General features: G+C 39.7%; 2 protein-coding genes and 1 long non-coding RNA gene across 3 annotated transcripts; all 3 read right to left on the reverse strand.

Moving 5' to 3' along the window:
* Nucleotides 1-2,318: 2,318 nt before the first annotated feature.
* Nucleotides 2,319-4,124, reverse strand: LOC121980057 (protein FAR1-RELATED SEQUENCE 5-like). Its single transcript, XM_042532026.1, has 2 exons — nt 2,522-4,124; nt 2,319-2,338 (listed from the first exon to the last, which is right to left on the reverse strand). Exons 1-2 carry the CDS (start codon nt 4,122-4,124, stop codon nt 2,319-2,321), a joined length of 1,623 nt encoding a protein of 540 aa, XP_042387960.1.
* Nucleotides 4,125-9,334: 5,210 nt separating this feature from the next.
* Nucleotides 9,335-12,249, reverse strand: LOC121981962 (sugar transport protein MST3-like). Its single transcript, XM_042534778.1, has 4 exons — nt 12,046-12,249; nt 11,645-11,967; nt 10,063-10,692; nt 9,335-9,975 (listed from the first exon to the last, which is right to left on the reverse strand). The coding sequence occupies exons 1-4, from the start codon at nt 12,176-12,178 to the stop codon at nt 9,517-9,519; spliced, it is 1,545 nt and encodes a 514-aa protein (XP_042390712.1). The 5' UTR covers nt 12,179-12,249; the 3' UTR covers nt 9,335-9,516.
* A 1,663-nt stretch (nt 12,250-13,912) lies between these two features.
* Nucleotides 13,913-18,070, reverse strand: LOC121981963. The gene is made up of 2 exons (XR_006111959.1): nt 16,218-18,070; nt 13,913-16,083 (listed from the first exon to the last, which is right to left on the reverse strand). It is a non-coding gene; the product is annotated as an uncharacterized LOC121981963 (long non-coding RNA).
* Between the last annotated feature and the right edge of the window lie 3,868 nt (nt 18,071-21,938).

Raw genomic sequence — 21,938 nt, forward strand, 5'->3', positions numbered from 1 at the left:
CTGTTGTTTTGATATTGACACTGATTTAAGTTTGTATCAGATATTAATTAAACTCAGAATGACTACTGATCGAGGTTGATCAGTTGGGAGGGAAAGTCCTGGTGAGTGAAGCCAGGCAAGGGAAATCCAGATGGATCAAGATTGACCAGACATCTGGTGAAAAGTCCAAGCAGGGAGCTTGGCACGGGAAAAGTCCAAGTATGGAGACTTGGCACGGAGTGGTCAGAGAGGGCTCGGTAGCTCGTTCTCTGGACCGGACGAAGTCGAAGAGGGCTCGGTAGCTCGTTCTCCGGACTAGGTCAGAGAGGGCTCGGTAGCTCGTTCTCTGGACCGGACGAAGTCGGAGAGGGCTCGGTAGCTCGTTCTCCGGACTAGGTCAGAGAGGGCTCGGTAGCTCGTTCTCCGGACTAGGTCAAAGAGGGCTCGGTAGCTCGTTCTCTGGACCGGACGAAGTCAGAGAGGGCTCGGTAGCTCGTTCTCAGGCCCAATCCTAGTATCACATAGGCGTTGGATCGGTCAACAGACCGATCCAGTGAGATTTTGATTTCCTGATCGGTGCACAGACCGATCTGGTGAAACTATGTTTGCTGATCGGTCTGGTGACCGATCAGGAAACACTCAGTAGCACCGATCAGGAAACACTCAGTAGCCTACTGAGTGTAATCTGATCGGTCTGTAGACCGATCAGGAGATGATGTCGCGAGAAGGAAAAAGGCAGGGGATCGGTCTGTGAACCGATCCATATGAACCCTGATCGGTCTGTAGGACCGATCAGGCCATATCCTGATCGGTCTTGAGACCGATCAGGTGACGATCTTAGGAGTGCGAGGAACCGCACTCATTAAGCCCTGATCGGTCTGCAGACCGATCAGGCCATACCTTGATCGGTCTCTGCGACCGATCAGACATCAATTCAAAGGTGTGGATCGGTCCGCTGACCGATCCACCGCACTGTCTGCACACACTATAGTTACAAAAATTGACAGAGAAAGATGTCATTAAAATATACGTGATAATCAAGTAATATCAGTGAGAGATCAAAATTACATGATCAAAATATACATGACCACATAAGCTATTTGTTCACAATTCGATTGATTACCATTACATTATCAGAATACAACACAAAAGCTATTTGTTCACAAAAATATGGTAACCACAAAAGTTCCACAAAATATGCAGCACAAAATATTTGTTTGCATTCCATTGTAACTTGATGCCGACGATGCCTATATTGACATCAATCACTATTTGTGGTGTTCTTTAGTTGATGTGCATTCCATTGTAGTAACGTCCACACCATTGAAGCACCTGGAGAGAAAAAGTCATGTAAGTCTACTAAAAATGGAAGATGCTACTAAAAATCTGACCAAATAACATATATATAATAAGAAAATATCAAATATCAAATATCATATATCAAATTTGGTATGGTCTCTTACAACTGTAACATTTCTTGAGCAATTTTGGTGATGTTTAACTGGATGGATTGTCATAAATTGGTTCCCACATACTGGTCACTAAGGATCAATTTGTGCAATGTTCTTGACTATTCAAGACCAATATTCCAAGGTTCGGGGCAGAGAATTTGGAAAAGAACAGAACTTTGTATGATCGAGTAGAGAATCTGACCAAAAGACATCAATGTTCCACTGCTCAACTAGCTCTAGCTTGGGTTATGCATCAAGGAGATGATGTGGTTCCTATCCCAGGTACACAATTGTTCGGAAATCATGATACAATGAAAAGTTATCTGAAGTTTATATCATATAATGAGATGAAGATCAATTATTAGTAAAACACAAGCTTAATAAAACCAAGTGTCACGGTTAATTCATGTTGAAGTTTATATTTCTGGATAATTCATGTCAAAACACATTATGTTACACACAATCATTATGCTTTCCTATTTATTCACCTCCATGCTTGTATCAACCTTGAAAGACTTGGTGACAGTACAGAATCTCAGTTTGAACATACATTTAGCATACTGATACAACAAATTTAATCTTTTGAAAAATGGTTAAAAAAACAACAACAAAGGTGTAAACATGGTTGATTTCTTACCATCCTTCCCGATTACTTGCCTGAAAATAATCATTATCAGAGTGAACTTGAGACAGTTGTGTTGACAAAAGTGGTGGAAATTGAGTTTCGGCCATACTCAAACCTTCAACACAGCTATAATTTGTAGGCTAAAACAATAAAATATAGTTTTAGATAGTGATAACATAATTATTTTAGTTAACATAATAAAGTAATCCTTAACTTGATTGATCATCCGTTGACATTCTACACTTGGCATGCTCGATATACTTTCATAATGCTCTTCTACATCCTGTTATACAAAAAAAATAGAATGATTTCATTCTATATACTTTCTCAAATATAACGACAAAAAATAAGCAACACTTTAGTAAGAATGAGAATGAAACCTTAACAACTGTTGAAGTTTGGTTGGTTCTTCTTGCTGCTTTCCTTTTCTTTGAAATCTTATCTAAGCCACCTTTCAACCTCTTACCTGAAACTGTTTTCTTCTTTGTTTTAATTCCTTTGACTCCAAGAGAATTTCCTTCACCAATTTCGAACTCTTTTTCAATTGAGTCTTGAGCAGTTGGTTCATTAACTTGTAACCTCTCATCCACCATCTTAAACATACTCAACAAACCATCTTTAACAACCTTGTAAGTGTCTTCCCTCTCCGCTGCCTTGGTTACCAATTGAACATACAACCCACTTAATTCTTTATATAGCAAATTGGTGCAAGCTTTTGGATCTAAACTACTTTTGTTTGCAATTAAATCAATAACTCCAATGTATCCATCTTTTGCTTTTCGTGTCCACCTTTTCAATATATACTCACTTGGGATCTTCATGATATTTTTCATTGCAAATATTTTCAAAATATGAGAACAAAGAATTCCAGCAAAATCATATTTTCTACAGCTACACTCAATTTTTTGACCCGATGAATCAAGTGTAACTATATGATGGTAACTCTTTTTGTAAGAAGTAACTTTATATTTTGTATGTGACCCAACATCTTCACAAATTTCTACACTAGAATCATGAGATTTGTACCACTCTTGTTCAAAAAACTTGTATACCTCAGGAGTATAAATATAACTTGCATGCTTTAAAATTTGAATTGGAAACAATAAACATGGAACACTTGTATTTGATTTAAAATCAGCTTTTAACTCCTCATATCGACGATCATCAAGCAGTCTTTGGAAGTGATTGAAAAAGTCTAAAAACTTGTGTTGATAAGTGACATATCTTTTCACAATACTATTCATGCTCTCACTTCTTTGGGTTGTAGTCATATCCGCACAAAACATTTGTCGCCCATAAACTAAAGCCCATTTTTCCTTTATGCGAAATAGACGTTTCAACCAATCATTGTCTTCAAGTGAATACTTGGTCAACATTATGTTCCAAGCTGAAATAAAATCTTCCTCTTCATCAAAATCATAAATACATGAGGCAAAATCTTTAGTAAACTCTTTGAACTGAGAAAAAACTCTACTCAAATGTATTGCAGCATTTTGATAAATGTGCCAAATACACAAACGATGATGTGTTTTAGGCCATCTGGAAGCTAAAGCCTTTGCCATTGCTGCATCTTGATCTGTAAGAATAGTTATTGGTTTTTTCTCATACATAGCCTTGGTAAATGTATCAAACAACCATTCGAACGTCAAAGATGTTTCATCATATAATAAAGCTGCACCAAAAATTATGGATTGCTTATGATGATTAACACCTACGAACAATGCAATTGGGCGACCTTCATTATTCTTCCTGTAGGTTGTATCAAAGCAAACAACATCTCCAAAATTTCCATAATCAGCTCTCATCTTAGCATCACACCAAAAAATGTTAGTTATCAAATCATCTTCATCAACTTGAATAGCATAAAAAAAATTGGGATCATCAAACTGCATTTTCTGCAAAAACTCCAATACACCTCCTGTATCACCAACTCTCATAATTCTTGTTCTTTTAGATCGCAAGTAGTTTTTGTAATCTTCAGGAATAAAACCTAAATTCTCTCTCCCACCTACTTGTCTCACCATAAGATCATGAGATGCTTTTGGAGGGATTCCCACATCACTCGCCATCTCAATCTGTATCGCCGCAGAAGAAGATATATTCCTATGACATCTGTAGAGATGAGTTTTATTTGGACTTGAAAGATAATGATTATGCTCTTTAACAAATTGCTCCACAGTCAAGTTGCCATTATTTCGACAACTAATTTTCATTTTAGCCTCACAACCAAATCTTGTTTCAGGACGACTTGATTTCACATAAACATCTCGTTTGTCTTTTCCCCTTTTACCTTGTGCACTACAACAAAAAATTCTGTCAACTAATTTACCCGATTTATCATTGTGGCTTTTGCTCCTTCTTACGCCAAATCCAACTTGTTTAGCATATTTCAAATAAAATTCATAAGCTTCCTCTTCTGTCTTAAATTCCATACCTATTTTTGGTATCAATTCTTCTGTGATAGATTGGTCAGAACTCATCAATAACATGGTAGAGTCCATATCCTCATTAATAACATCAAACTCATCATCCTGACCGTCTTTGTTTACATCAAAACTCAACCTACGACAACTTGTAGATTCAACTAATGACAAGTCCATGATAATTACAAATAGGCCTGAAAAAAACAACCAAGAAATGTATATTCATAATATTAGGTGCAAAAAGAACTAATATAGTACCATGTTTAATCAATTTAACGAGCTCTAAACCTCTAAAGCGCTTAGGTAGCATTTAAAGATAAAGGAATGCAGTAGCAACGCAAGAGCAGCATATTAAAATTTTCCACAAATATATAGATCAAAATGGAATGCACAAGTATGATAAACCATACCACAAATATATATATCAAAATTTGAGGACTGCAGGTTCCAATTTCTTATTTTTTATTGTCACCCAAATCAAACTACAGAAACAGAGATATTTGCTGGAGAAGGGGAGGAAGAAAAATATACCAAGTTGGATGAAGATGAAGCTGCCGGCGACCGTCAAGTTCGGGAGGAGAAGTTGGATGAAGCTGCTGGCTACCGTCAAGTATACCAAGCTGGATGAAAATGAAGCTGTCGGCGACTGTCAAGTATACCAAGAAGGATGAAGATGAAGCTGCCGTCGAGTTCGGGAGATCAAGCTGGAGTTGCTGGACCCTCAAAGGGAGGGGAAGCCGGAGCTGCTGGAGTGCCCGAGATGACTGCTGGAGTCGCCGAGATGGCTGCTGGAGTCAACGACGCCGCTGCTGGAGTCGACGACGCCAAAGGTTTGGGGAGGAAAGATTTTAGGGCAAAGCACAGTAATCTTATGGGGCGTCGCGGGTTTTGGGAGAGCAAAGCACGGAGAAGGTGTCGACGGCGCCGGCGCCAAAGCTTTGGAGTTGCGTTCGTTTCTGAGAGCTTCGGCGAGTGTTTACACGGGACAGAGAGAGAAGGAGCAACGGCACGTGGTCGGCACGTTTTTTTTGTCGTTTTCTGTTCGGGACACCGGGACAGAGGCACCTTCGGGACAGAGGATCCGAACTGGGGCGTGAGGCTGTCAGATGCCGGTGTCTGCCACTTGTTGTTCATTGTCATGTCTGTTTAATTTTTTGAGGCAGAGGTACAAGAGTGGAAACATGAACAGGGAAACCTGATCGTTAATTAATGTCCGCTTACAATACCAAGTTTTTAATTGTATTTGTTAAATATTAAAGTTTATTATAAAGTGAAAAATGGTGATTCATCATGCGTGAAAATAAGAGAGATACCTAGCTGGATAGGTGGTTGACTGATAAAAGAATTTGCGAGGAAGAGAAGATAATGAATTGGAATAGGAAAAAGCATCGAGTACTTTTTTTTTTTTCCCTTTTTTTTTTATTATGATAAAAGATGAATTTATTCGTTCTTAGCATTTCTGTCCATCTATCCCAAGCCAAATCTTTTTATCCTACTATGCACATATTTAAGAGAGCAATAAAATATCAATGAAAAAATAAGGAAAGGGATATGTGGTAAAAGGGATATGTGGTATATATCCTATGACACTCAAGTTAATACACTGTTCGAGCAGGTAAAACTGAGAGAAAATAATAGAATAGGTGTGTGTGACATGACCACTATTCAAATATGCATATCTGTATCTTACTAACAGAGAGGAGCTCTTTATGCTATCTATTATAACTTTCATAATCATAAGCTGGTAGAAAATGTTAGAGGTTATTAAGTAAGGAAAAGTATACAACTTGAGCGATGTACAATAATCGTCTAAGAAATTTTTTTGTTATCCATATGTGTATCTTTTTTTTTATCTTTTGAAACTTACGATATTAATGAGACGGTTGAAAAAATATGCTGTCATAAGTTATTGACTGATGGAAAATGCAATCACCTTCGAAGAAGGTTCTAGTGAATGATCATTATAATAGAGGAATATTTTCTGACAAACGGTTGTTATTCTGATAGATTATTATGATTTTCTGACCATTTTATTTGCTGAATGTATCTCGACCGAGTTTTTGAACCAACTGACTCTATATCCATTCTTCTCTTAAGTTGATCGGTTATGTATTGGATGGTGCTGGAGATTTGTTCTTAAAGTAATATGAAGCTAGGTTCCTTAGTTCCCATTGGTTCTTTAATCGACCGACCATATACGAAGATACTTGTCTTAAAGGAATGGGGAACTGAGTCGTTAGAGATTCAATCAGTACTTTAAGTCGATCGTCCATATGATAGAAAACTCGTCTTTGAAGTGAGAACCTTAGATTTGAAAATCTAGCCAAGTTTATAAGGGGAATTACTTTTCTATATGCGTAAGAGACGGACATGCTGAACTGTATAAATCTGACTAGAGTTATTATCGACTGACTATATAAAGGACTCATAGGGTCTGATACGGTGCATAATAGTGGGGTCGGACAGCGGACGTGGTCAGAAGTCAAGCCCACGGGGCGGTCAGAAGTCAAGCCCACGGGGCGGTCAGAAGTCAAGCCCACGAGGCAGTCAAAAGTCAAGCTCACGTGACAGTCAGAAGTCAAGCCTACGTGGTGGTCAAAAGTCCGACTTACGTGGAGGTCAAAAGTCCGACCTACGTGGGGTTCAAAGGGCCAGGTTACAGGATGGTCTTGGTCGGGCACAAGTGGCATTCCGGAGTTAGGCCTACATGTCAAGTAGGAACTCGGAAGGTAGGACCTACAGATCAGGACTTAAAGACTTGCGGCACAGGATATACGGACCAAAGCGTACAGGTCAGGATATGCAAACCAAGGATTACAGGTCAGGACTTATAGACTTGCGACATAGGATACACGGACCAAAGCGTACAGGTCGGGATATGCAAAACAAGAATTACAGGTCAGGACTTATAGACTTGCGGCACAGGATACACGGACCAAAGCGTACAGGTCAGGATATGCAAACCAAAGATTACAGGTTAGGACTTATAGACTTGCAACACAGGATACACGGATCAAAGCGTACAGGTCGGGATATGCAAACCAAGGATTACAGGTCAAGATTTATAGACTTACGACACATGATACACGGACTAAGCCGTACATGTCGGGATATGCAAACGAAGGATTACAGGTCAGGACTTATAGACTTGCGGCACAGGATACACGGACCAAAGCGTACAGGTCGGGATATGCAAACCAAGGATTACAGGTCAGGACTTATAGACTTGCGTCACAGGATACACGGACTAAGGCGTACAGGTTGGGCTTGGATTACAGGTTAGGATTTATAGACTTGCGTCACAGGATACACGGACTAAGGCGTACAGGTTGGGATATGCAAACCAAGGATTACAGGTCAGGACTTATAGACTTGAGGCACAGGATACACAGACCAAAGCGGACAGATCGGGATATGCAAACCAAGGATTACAGGTCAGGACTTATATACTTGTGGCACAAGATACACGGACTAAGGCGTACAGGTTGGGATATACAAACCAAGGATTACAGGTCAGGACTTTTAGGCTTGCGGAACAAGATACAAGGATCAAGGCGTACAAGTCGGGATATGCAAACCAAGGATTACAGGTCAGGACTTATAGATTTGTGGAATAGGATATGCGGACCAAAGATATACAGGTCGAGATATATAGATGAAGGCTTACAGATCAGGGTAAGATACGGAACAGGATCGGGTGTACGGGAACGATAGGCGAAGGCATCGATTGGCAGGGCGATAGGCACAGGTCTGGATCTACCGAGATAGACCGAATGACAAATGCAAGGCGGGACGTACAGATCTGGATTTGCGGGACAACAAACAGGCTAGGGAATGCGCCAAGAAATGTAGGTCTGGCCATACAGGTCAGTATTTGCAGGTACGAGGACCCAGTCGAAGGTTAGCAGGCCGGGGTAAGCCTACACTATACGACAATCAAGCCAGGGAATTGTAACAACCTGTCAGAGAATAATCACTGCATGTCAGGAAATATGCTAACGGTGTAGGGCTCATTGCCCACCGATGTCTTCTTAAACCTATAGGAAGATGTCATGTGTCATTCACCGCCAGACAAATCCTGACACCCGACATTCCCTGACATTCGTCAGACTCCAGAAGTACTCACTGGCGTATAAAAAGGGAGGTTTTGTCTCTATGCAGGTACGCTTACTCATCTTTTTGCACTCGTCTTTTACTTTTCGTCCTTTCACTGTGCTTCTGGGGAAAAAAGTACCTAACTTGAGCGTCGGAGGGTCTGACCCGGAGACTTTTTTCCTGGTTCTTGGTCTCTAACATAGAGGCGGCTTATCTGAGTGTGCGCAGAGCCCTTGCGTCGTCGTCCCCGTCATCACCCCCCGTCACCCGCTCGTGAGAACCCTTCTGGTAGGTGTCAGATCAACCAGACGCTTCCACGACTTTCCGTCAGCACCAAGGACAGCGCAACTAGCCTCTGTCAGACTCAACTTCTAGATAGGATCAAGGTCGACCAATTATATGTTGAAAAAGCTCGTACTGAGTAAAAAATTGGGACATCTTATTCTGGTCGGACTTATCATCGGCTGAATCTATGGTAAATTAGATGTCCTTTGAACTCGGTTAGACATAGAATGATATTTGTCTGTATACAGAATCTGATGGTTCTCTAATTCGACGACAAAGATGAAAGTGAAGGCTCGTAAAATCCCTCATCCACTTAGATTTAGCAAGCGGCGACTGCCTAGCTGGCAGTATCTTATTCTCGTTCACAGGAACGCACAAAAGCTACAGCGATAATTAGGAGAACTGGATTCTCTCAGGATCGATTATTGAGCCACTTGCTTGATACAAGCCAAGTCTCTATCCCTTTTTGCTGATATTTCATCAACTTATTCGGAGCATTTAATCGTTCATAAGTACTGTTACAGCACTGAGAAAATATTTACAGCAATCTCATTACATTCTATTTGTTCATCATATTAATCGATAATAAGCTGGTTTAACTAGCAGAGTAAGAACAAGACGTGTAGCTAAATTGAAGCTTATATCGGTGGCAATGGAGTTACTTCTCGCCGGACTTGGGCTTCTCGACGCCGTTGACGTCGTTGTCTGCAATGAACCTGCCCCAGAACCAGTGCTTCCTCCACACGAGCACCATCTCCTCGATGGGCACGTTCTTGGTCTCCGGCAAGAAGAAGAAGACGAAGAGGCTCATGATGAAGACCCAGCCGCCGAAGAAGTAGAAGAGGCCGAACTTCATGTGGCAGAGCATGGTGAGGAAGGCCTGCGCGATGACGAAGGTGAACAGCATGTTCACCGACACGTTGATGCTCTGCCCCGCCGACCGGATCTCCAACGGAAAGATCTCGCTCGGCACCAGCCACCCCAGCGGCCCCCACGACCACGCGAACCCCGCCACGTACGCGCAGATGAACAGCACCACGATCGCCGCGTACCCCTTCGGAAAATGGCCTTCGCCGCTCGTCCCGAATTTGATCTCGATCAATGTCCCGACTACGATCTGAGTAGTGTTTTAATTAATTAGATGAGGAAACGTGCGTCGAGATTTCCCAATTATGGAATGTGGATCTTAATTTAGTTGCAGTACCTGACACACGATCATTTGAGCGCCGCCCTCGAGGAAGAGTTTGCGGCGGCCGAGGCGGTCGACGGTGAAGATGGAGACTAAGGTGGCGAAGACGTTGACGAGGCCGGTGATCACGGCGGACATGAGCGAGGCGTTGCTGCCGAATCCAAGGGTGCGGAACAGGACGGGGGCGTAGAACATGATGACGTTTATGCCGGTGAGCTGCTGGAAGAAGGGGATGAGCAGGGCCATGATGATCTGGGGGCGGTACCGGCGCTGGAGGATGTTGGCCCACGGATTCTCCACCAACTTGGATTCCTCGCTGGCGGCCACCAGGTCGGCGTACTCCGCGCCGACGTCGTGGGTGCCGCGGATGCGGCGGAGCATGCGCTGGGCGCGATCAGGGAACCCGCGCTCCAGGAGGGAGTTGGGGGTGTCGGGGAGGAACAGTGAGCCGACGGTAATGATGCCCGCCGGAACGGCGGCGAGCGCGAGGCTGACGCGCCACCCCCACCCGCCCTTTATCTTGTTGGTTCCGTAGTTGATCAGGTTTGCGGCGAGGATGCCGATCGTGATCATGAGCTGGAAGCCGATGTTGAGCATGCCGCGGAGCCGCGCCGGCGCCATCTCCGACAAATACACCGGCACCGACTGCGTTACTAACGCTACTTAATTTTCTCATTACAGTAACAAATTACCGGAAAAAAAAACTTACGAAAATGGAAAGAAAATAATGAAACAGATTGAGACATTCCTTTTGTCTCTTGTATTAAATCGAAGAGCCTTCACGAAGAAGGCTCCGATTACAGACAAATTGAGATTAAATTAACTCTAGATTCAGTCACTAACAGTCATCAGATTCTAAATGAAAATCCCTTTCACTTCGTTACCTTTTTATTATTATTATATATGTTGTTAGACTTCATTGGCCATTGCGTAGGATGACTTCCATCGATAAGACCACAAAAAGGACAAGGTCATTCATAAATTTATCTTTCTTCAATCTAATATTCGACTTTAAGAACAAGGAAACGAATCTTGTAAAAATATGCAATTGTGATGGATGATGTATTCCATACAAAACATGCAGTGGCCTACCCAACAGCGACTTCTTTAACGAAATTGAAATACAGTTACATTGAAAAAAAATGCAAAATTTGAAACAGAGATGAAAATATTACATTGACTTTAGGAACAATAGAAATCTATTAGTTAAACCCAAAACTAAGGAAAACAATATTCTTTTATATATATATATATATATATATATATATTATTTTTCGAGAACCACCACCCTCGTTTTCATTTGAATTTTTCAATAGCAAGTATAGTCAACTAAGTGAAGGATACGATATCATGTGACAGCTACCAAATCCTTTATTTTTTTAAATAAATTTCTGTTTCATATGCTCTGTTCTTTGCTGAATATTATAGTTATAATGGTTGTATAGATACAGCTCAACCAATTACAGTAGCAGGAGTTGACTAAAAGTCACCGGTAATCTAGTGGCTCAATTTGTTCTTTAAATTTTTCAAGGGAAAAAAATCAACAAAATGATTTGGATTTTTTTTTCTTCTTCTTCTACAGCAGAGAATTCGGTACCTGGTTGGCGAAGCCGACGCCGATGCCGAGGAGGATGCGGCCGATGATGAGCATGGCGACGTCCTTGGCGGCGCCGTTGAGGGCGGCGCCGACGAGGAAGGTGACGCCGCCTCCGAACATGGACCACTTGCGGCCGAAGGCCCTGGTCACGCCGGAGGCGAAGAAGGAGGCGACTAGGGCCGCGAGGTAGAGCGACGACGTGAAGGTCTGAAGCAGCTGGCTGTCGAACTGGCAGTACTGGTTCGTGCTCCGGTTTGCCTGCTGCTTCCGGTGAACTTCCGGGAAGAACTTCTCCAGGAACGAGTCCATCGACGTCACCCCGCCTTAATTAACCAATTCTTAACTATTTATTTAATGATTAATTAATAATATATCTATGACGATCTAAGGTTAGTACGTACCTGAGATGCCGATGTCATAGCCGAAGATGAGGCCGCCGGTGGCGGCGACGACGCAGGTGACGAGGACGTAGAGGGTGAGTTTGCCGGGGTATTCCTTGCCTGAACCGGAGTTGACGAGAGCGCCGCCGGCCATGTCTCAGTTATCGAGAGAAGATAAAGAAGGAAAGAGTTGGAGAAGAAGAAAGTGGCGGACGGGGATTTTATAGAATGCGATGCAATGGAGGATAAATAAATAAATAAATAAATAATAATTTGAATTTAGAGGACAATTAATAAATCATGTTAGGTTTTTAATTATTATTATTATATTTTATTTGTTAATTATTTTTATTATGAACAGACTGTCCGTCAGATTCGGGATGCGAGATCTGAGGCCGCGATGTGCGCCAGCAACTTGCCGTCCTGGCGTTGTTAGCCAATGAAGCAATGAGGACTTCTTATAACAATGAAATTGTTGGTTTGTGTCGTGTTTTCACATGATTGACAGCCGCTTTACAATATCGCACGGCGATCTTAGGAAGAGATATGAATTTTTATTGAAATTATAATTAGATGAACAACTGGGTCGTCAATTAAATAATCTTTCAGAGTACGGAGAAAGTGAAGCCGAGTCAACCCCGGCTTGCAAAAATGCTCCCGAAGTCGAACGGACGCGGAAGCCCTTTTTTTTTTCATTAGGTCAAAACTAAAAAAGACGTTTTTTAAATTAAACTTGTAAAAAAAATACACTTCTCCTTCCTTTTATCATCATTTTAACTATTTTTTTTCTCATAGCTACTATGTTATTATAACTATTACAAGATCATCAATATTACCTAATTATAATGATATGAGATGTTAAGAATATATGAGAGATGAAGTTGTAGTTAAAGTTAAGATGGAGTGACGATTAAAATTAAAGAAAAGTGACAATTAGTTAGTGTGTCATTCTCAATAAGATTTTGCTTCTCGCTTAGCACTAAGGTCTTCGATACAGGAACGATCGGTCTAAAAGTCGGTCAAATCTAAGGGACTAGTGCTCTATTTATGTACTAAGATACCTATTATATGTCTAATTAGTCAATAGCTGATTGGGTTCAAGGGATAGCAGGTATACCACAAGGCCGGTCAATCATACAACAAGCCGAATCCAAGGAACCCAACTTCTCACTTTCAGTACAAGTTTCTTAGAGCACAACTTTTAACATACGATCGATCGGCCCTAAAGTTGGTCGGACTACAAGGACTTGTAGCTCCATTCATTACCAAGGTATATAGGAAAAATCCGACCGATCTTAATGCGTCGATCGAGTATATGAGATACAGATCCCCATTATTCAGAGACAACTATCTCAGCATACAACCGGTCGGGAATATCCCTGGCCGAGCCTATGGGACTTGGCTCATTATTGCTTCAATAAATGATCCCTAACATCACATAATGTACAGCCAAGCGGTCCAGAGCCCGAGCGATCTTATGTGACTCAACACCTCACCTATGTACTAATTGCCAGTATGATATAGAGCCGATCGATTAAAGGTTCGACCGAGATATGTGCAGGGTACAATACTATTAGAGAATCACAATAACCTGTCAGAATATAACAACCATTTTATCACAGAATATTCCTCTATTACAACATATACATTCAATGGGACATTTTTCGAATGTGATTATACACTTTCCATTAGTCGACATATTATGACAACAAATTCCTTCAACCGCCACTTTAATGGCGTAGTTATAAAAGCAGTGTCCATGCGGGTAACGAAAGATTCCTCGGACGGAGACAGTGCATCTCCCAGGCCGTACATCTTCCTCTGCTCGACAACTTCTAACACCCAATATTTGTTGCCACCTCATAATTGCAGAAGTTATGAGATGTGGTATATAAAGGGGGTTTCTCCGTTGATAAGGTACACGCTTTTATAACAATCTCACTTACACACACGCATTTTACTACATTCTTCTCCATTGTCCCGCTCAATCAATATACTAACTTGAGCGTCGGAGGGCCTGCGCTAGGGAACTCTTCCCTTATTCTTGCTCTAACGTTCCCTTTGCTTTCTCTTTGGTGTGCGCAGAGAGAAACGAGTCTCTCCTCGGTGCAGAAGTCTTCTCCCATTCAATATCAAAGCCACCTGTCCAGTGCACCATCTCCATCAGTTTCAGACATGATCATATAATATCTACAATCCCGCTACTATAAGTATACTATACAGTTGTAACCGTTAAAATTTATATAACTACTAAAATAATATTAATTAGTATTGATGAGAGATAAATTATCCTGCTATAATAATTATAATCCGTAACTACTATAACATGATATTTGTTAGATTATATAGTTTTATTAGAATTATTTATTTATGACCTTTAGGACAATTTAATCTTTTATCATTTCAATTTAGGGTTTAGGTTTTTCTTGTAACTAACTATATAAGGTTTTTTTGTACTCTTTATTTCTAAATCAATCATGCATAGAGAATTTATGCAATCCAAGAATACAATCATAACAATAAATCATCAAACTTGACAATCAAATTTAACTAACTTTTATAATTTCTAAGATAATAAAAAAATACATAGAGAATTTATTATAAAAACTGATAAGACAAACTAAAAATAAACAACCAAACAAAAGCAAATAACGCAAACAAAGCAAAGAAAGTAAAGACATATATACAAACAGAAAGAAAAAAGAAAAAGTAGGATGGAACAGACTCCCCTAAAATTCTGGCGATCGGAGTCGATTTAGCTTCAACAACCAATCTGGAAGTGGTAAGAGATGGTTCATTTGAAATATCCACTCCATAAGCTTGATTATTGCATAGAATGTTAGGGCTTTCATCAAGTGATAGAATGCATCCTTGTGTGAATGACTGCAAATGAAATGTCTGAAGAAATCCTATATACTAAAAAGAGGATGCAATTCTTGCACGCATACTATGTAAGATAGACTATAAATAATAACAAAATCAACAAAGCATGAATCAAAAGATGTGTCACATTTAATACAATTAAAATGAATTACCTCCATGAAATTTCCTAAAGATTCAGAAGAAATATCAACCTTACCATCTTGAAAGGTATCTAGAGGTTCTAAATCAGTGAATGCAATATTTTCTTGGTTAGATAAAAGATCAAGCTCTGGATCAGGAACAATCAACGAGAGTGATTCTTGAGTTTCTCCTACACTTCCATCGTCATTAAGTAGAATAGTAGACTCAACTAGCTTAAATGATAAAATAGTCATTGGAAGTGATTCTTAGGTTTCCCCTACACTTCCATCATCATCTCCTATACCTGCAACATCAAGACTATCTGGAATAGCAATATCATCAACAAAAATAATATCAAAATAAACTACAACATCACGATATAAAAAACTAGAAGAGTCATGTAAAGTAATAGAATTAAAGTCAGGAATATCACAAACTCTACAATCCATCTTCTCAGGAATTGATGCAGTAGGTTGATCTGATAGCAACTATAACTATGCCGATGAATGTGTTCTTTCCTTGAATTGTGTGTCTTGTTGTTGCCAAAATAGTTGTGATTGCTCCCTAAGATCCTGCTCAGGCTGATGGTGCTGAAAGTAAAGCTAGTAAGACTAGGGCCACTTAGAAGTCCCTTGTTGTGTATTCCCATACTCGAATCCTGCAAATGAATTATACTTATCCTGCTAATGAGTCTGATAATACTGAGGATCAGGCTGCTGATACTGGATCCTGGTCGAGAATACATTGGCAAAGGAATGAACATCTTTAGCAATCATCGGTCTAGTCTCATACTGCTGATAATTTGAAGTCATAATCTCGATAAGTTCTCTAGCTTGAGTAGGTGTCTTGTTAACTAGAGTCCCTCCATTAGCTGCTTCAACCATACTCCTGTCCATGAAAAGCAATCCCTCATAGAAGTATATAATCAGTAGCTCATCGCTTATCTGGTGCTGAGGGCAACTAGCAACAAGTCTTCTAAATCTTTCCCAATATTCTTGAAACGGTTCTCCTGTAAATTGTTGAATTCCACAAATACTCCTCCGAATAGCTGCGATCCTAGAAGCAGGAAAGAACCTCGTCAGAAATAATTTCTTCATCTCGATCCAGCTGGTGATAGAGTTGGGTGGGAGATAATACAACCAATCTTTTGTTGAATTTGCTACTGAAAATGGAAATGCTTTAAATCTAACCTCCTGATATGCCAAGTGGGTTCCATGAAGAGCACACCATATCCAATTCTTGTAGATGTCTGTTAGGATCTTCATCAAAAAGTCCATGAAACTTCGGTAATAGTTGAACAATATGTCATAACTCGAAGTCTGCCTCTAAATCAGAATATCTGATGCAAAATGAATCAACTGATAAATCTGATGCCCAAAGCTCTCTGAGTCTTTTCAGTGTCGTTCTCCATAGTACTCATCAAATCTGAGATCCTGATCACACTAAAACTCTGGAACTACTGATAACGCACAAGAGATTTCCTAGTCTTGCCTGAAATACTCATGCAAATACCATCAAAAGACACATGAAAATATACAAGATAGCACACATGCATACAAGAGATGAAATAATTAAGGCCCTAATAATCTTTTTGAATTTTTGCAACCACAAAAAATAGAAACAAGAAAAGAGAGAAAATAGAAAATAATCCTAAAATTACCAAACACCGCTACTCATCTCTGGCAACGATGCCAATTTGATTATGACCTAATTTTGTCGTGAAATGGGCATCAAACAATGAAGTACCAAACCCCTCCTATGCTAATGTAGCATAGAAATGACTCGGGTCGTCTGCCAACGAATGTAACAGTAAGTGATAAACTTAGAATCGTATGTTATTCCTATTTTTGAGATTTTTAATATAGAAATGGGGGTTTTGGATTTTAATTCTAAACCTAACAAATGAAAAGCAAAGCAAGTACGAAACTAATATAATGCTGTAATGAAATCTAACTAAATGCCAACAATTAATCCACAACGCATTGTCACTCTACGTTATGGTTCAACCATCAACACAATTAAACTAAGGAAGAAAATAGTAAAGCATTAAATGAAAGCTAATCTAATAAATGAAAGACAATGCAAGTAATAAAGCTAAACCTAACATAACTACAATTGTAGAAAATAAAAGACAACATGAAGTAAAGCATAAAACGAAACATAAAGCATGAAATGAAACCTAAGCTAATCTATCCTAATTGCATTCAAATAAAGAACTAGAACTTAAAGAAATTGGAAGAACAAGACAAGCAAGAATTAACCAAACTAAAATGCATCAAAATAAACCTAACTATTGGTTGAAGCAATTCATCGAACACATTACATGCATGAAATAAATGAAACAAGAACAATGTAATTCAAACATAGGAAATTAAGCTCAATATAAGCATTCAATCAAAATTCAACACAAATATCAACAATGAGCAGAACTAAATTACCACACCACAATCCACACTCCAATTTCCAATACCAAAGATTACCCTCGTCGTCACATGAGGATCCGATGATCAAATCCCGAACTCTAGTGAACAGTAGCTCACTGCTGGAATGCTACACACTTCGACAACGATAATGTGATGAACGAATCTTCCACCGAAGAACCCTCTCACTGGAAGTTGACTGGAAATGGAGATGTCGTGAAATGGAATGAACCACCGCCGCTGCCTCCTTGCCTTGCCGCCTGAACCCCAAATGGTGGAGCTGCCAGAAGGAATCAAACGATGGAGATCACACCAGAGAACCCCTCTGGCGAAGTGAAGTTGGACGGAGCTCGTTGCCACCACCGAACCTTGAAGACCTAGCTTTTGCAACCCGCTGCGGCCGACTTCTAGGGTTCGAGGGAAGAAGGTAAACACCGGAGAAGCCCTCTCCGGCGAGTTGAGCTTGATCGGAGTCGTCACCGAAGCTTGCTGCCCCCTGCCGAGTTTGCCTCTGTCGTCGCCGCTGGAATCGAGAAGAATAAGAGTAGATTGTGGATGGTCGGGCGGCGACAGTGAAGAGAAGAAGAGGGGTCGTCGGCCGGAGAGAAGGAAGGGGGTGCCGCGGGGGGGGGAGGGATGTTGTCGCGTGCCCTAGCCCGCGAGGAAGAAACGCGAAACAGAGAAGAGAAGATGTGTTCTGTTCGTCCGCGTGAGAGAAAAGGTAAGGATTCTTAATGGGTTTCGAGTTTGGGTCCATTAGAGCTTAGATCCGGTTCATTAAGGGTAGGGTTCAAATTGGATGAGTTGGGCTTTTGAAGTTAGACTTTTATGATTACATTGAATTGGAGCTCCACTTATTGATGAACCCTTGGATTATTTGGTCTTGATCAACGACCTAGATGCTTCCCTACAAAACAAGATGCACCTTTTAGATAAAATCCTAGAAAAAATCGAAAAAATTATATCAAAACTCTAAATAGATATCAACTTGCAAAATATGATATAAATACAGAATTAAACATACGAGAGGGTAAAAATGCTAAGTATAAGAGCCAAAATAGTACATCAAAATGCTAGTTATCACATACTCATCTAGGTCATGTTTCAGCATCTCGTTTACAATTTTTAGTTTCGTCTGAAGTATTAGAAACTTTAAAAAGTTATGATATTTCAGAATATATGATTGTAAAATGGCAAAATTTTCTGTGTTACCTTTTAATAAAAGTCTATCTTTTTCTCCTAATCCTTTTGATCTTGTTCATTGTGATGTATGGAGGTCTTCTCCTATTACTACAAAAGGAGAATCAAAATATTATGTTTCTTTTATTAATGATTATGTTGGATCATAGAGATGCTAGAGAGGGTGAATAGCGTTCATCGAAAATCGCGAGTTAAAATGAGTTACGCAGCGAAAAAAAAAGAAAACAAAAAAAAATAATGCTAACAAAATCAAGTTTTACTTGGTTCGAAGCTTGTGACGACTTCTACTCTAAGGCCCGCGATCGTCGATCTATTTCGTTGGACAATCACTATCAGTTCAAATAATGTGTTACAGGTATTTGAGTATAAGAACTAAAATAATTGTTACCGACAATAGAAAAGAAATTGAAATCTTTCATTCTTCGAACTTCGTAGCAGCCTTTTAGTGTTGTCAGAGACTTTTTAGAGCAGCATGCAAGAATGAAACTTATAGTAGATGTTATTCTGAAGCTGCTAGTCGAAGGCCTTTATATAGGCTCATTTCGGGCGCTTGGAGTCCCTCTTGAGCACCCGGACCATGCTGACATGGCGAGCTCTCGTCGCAACTTGATCCGTCAAGTTTATCCACTTTCGAGCGCTCGGACCCCCTTCGAGCGCTTGGACCGTTGATGTGGGTTCGATCAATCGTCACACTCCAACTCAGCTTCTGGATAACTTTTGTGGTTCAGACGCTTGGACCAACTTCGGGCACTCGGACTGCCTGGGTGCTTGGCGAGGCACCCGCATGCTAAGCTAGATTGGGGGCCCGAACCAACTCCGGGCTCTCGCACCCTGAGCGCCCGAATCCTCTTTTTCAGCCTTCTTTTCCCTGCAAAAAAGAGTTAGTTCAGACATAAAAATTACCCTGCAAAACATAGTTAGCACATTAAAAATATGATAATAGTAGTAATTAGATCATGTCTCACCGAGACCAGGATCTAGTCAAGATCTCAAGTTAGATTTTCAAAATGGACTTAAGTTAGACCGATACTTTTAGTTCCCTCAATAGGGAATGCGCCCTCACTAGATCTCTCTTCCAAATGCTTACCTCCACTTACTAACTGTAGTTACTTGACTTGTCTTTGACCCACCAGGTCTTCCCGCCAGTTATCAGGTCTCACGGACCCAACTAGACTTCAGCTGGTTGTTAGGTCCCGCAGATACAACCGGACTTCCCGTCAGATATCACGTCCCGCGGACCTATCTGGACTTCATACCAGCTATCGGGTCCCTTAGACCTAGCTAAATTTTAGCCTGGTGTCAGGTCTTTCAAACCCGTCAACTCTTGCACACTTGGTAAAGAAATTAGACCACAAAATATTCTAACTTTAAACCACTTGTCATTCATCAAAATCTGAGTTAGATCATTAATAAAAATTATACCAATAATCTCCTCTTTTTTGATGCAATGACAATTTGGGTTAAAGTTATAACACATAATATTGAAAAATACTATGCAAAATACAAACAAATGATGAAAGTTAGTTTTAAATTTGTTTACTTGATCAAATTTGTTTATTATATTTCTACATTAATACTCTTATCCTACTCCTTTTACATTCATAAAAAAAACTAAAATAAAAGAAAGACAAGCATAAGATATAAAGTAAGTCATTAATGCATAAATATAACAAAAAGTAACCACTTTATATCTTAGATTGAGAAAGAGGTTTGACATAATTTGTAAATATTTTTAAGAGCATTTTCTAAGATATTTGGCAAAGTTGTTTTTTAAAAAAAACATCAAGAAAATTTCTTCAAAATTTCTATGTAAACTTTTTCAAAAAGTTGTTGAATAAACTTTTTCAAATATTTCTGAGAAAACTTTTTCAAAAAGTTCTAAGTAAATTTTTTGTAAAAAAAATCTAAGTAAATATTTTCCAAAAAGTTTTTTAAAATATTTATCATAGTAAAAAAATCTCTCAAACTAAGTTTGTCAAAAATAATTTTAAAAAAAAATATGAGTAAAAGTAATTTTAAAGAATTTTTTTAAAAAAATTCTAATAAAGATTTTCAAAATAATAAATATTTTCTAAATAATTTTAAAGAGAATTTTCTAATCAAAAAATTTAAAGTAATGTTTAAAGAAAGAAGATCAAAATTTTAAAATTTTTGATAAATGATCATGTCCTCTCCTTGAATCTGATATCATTATTTGACACAAGAAACACATAATAACTAAAATGGAAGATAAAAAATATCAAGCATAATGTGATATATAAAATAAAACAGCTAGTAACTAAAGTGCAAACCAAATAACAACAAGTTAGAAGAACATAGTATAAACTGAATTATTGAGAAGACGAAGAGGGATCTGAACCCCAAGATCGTAACATGTCCATCAACTCAGTATGACGAGTTTGCCCCTCCTCTCAAAGATTGGAAACATCCTGTTAATGACCAGAGACCTCCTGTCGAAGACTCGTCATGGACGCTTCAAGTCCAGTAATTCTATCGTCTAAAGTATAAGGGACTGGAGGTGGGGGTAGTCCAAAAAGATTAGCCATGAGATCATGTATCTCTGCCTCCTCTCTTGGAGCTGGGTCGGGTTGAGGCTGGGCTACGGGGTCAGGTTGAGGCTGGGCTACGAGGTCAGGCAGCGGTTGGGTGTGAGGTTAGGCTGATGTTGGGCCTCTCTTCTCCAAGATATGATACTCTGATCATCTATATGGACACCAGCTAAAGACAGATTCCTAGCTCCTACTATGTTGAACTCATTTAGGACTCTGACACCAATGGTTACATCAATATCTAATGACGCTAAGTAGGAGATCAAGATATGACAATTAAGGGATATGGACCCGCCTGCTAGTGGTAATACCTGCTGAATAAATGATAGTATGAAAGATATACAAACTGATATCTATATCTAACCTCTGACATAATGCATAAAGAAGAAATGAATCAAATGGATGCATTATGGCTACATCGCGGGTAATCAGAGGCAGAATGCACATGACTAAGGCCCTATAAAGGATAGTCCTGGATCCTAAGGGTGACAGATCTAAATTGGGTCACATTTGGCATGCGTTGTCCCCCCCAAAAAATATGAGTATATCGTATCAAAGATAATATGTGAATAAGGATCACCAAATGACAGATCCCTTAGGGGGTAACACAAAAAAGGACATGCAGAGGGTCATAATCCTAAAAAGTCTCTAATGATAGTAGGTGATAACGTAATGTTCGTACCGGCGACTTAGTGGTGTAGGTAACATCATTAACTTTAACTAAGTTGTTATACAGGTCAAC

Source organism: Zingiber officinale, chromosome 5A, assembly GCF_018446385.1.
Source record: "Zingiber officinale cultivar Zhangliang chromosome 5A, Zo_v1.1, whole genome shotgun sequence".
In the NCBI taxonomy this organism is placed as follows: domain Eukaryota; kingdom Viridiplantae; phylum Streptophyta; class Magnoliopsida; order Zingiberales; family Zingiberaceae; genus Zingiber; species Zingiber officinale.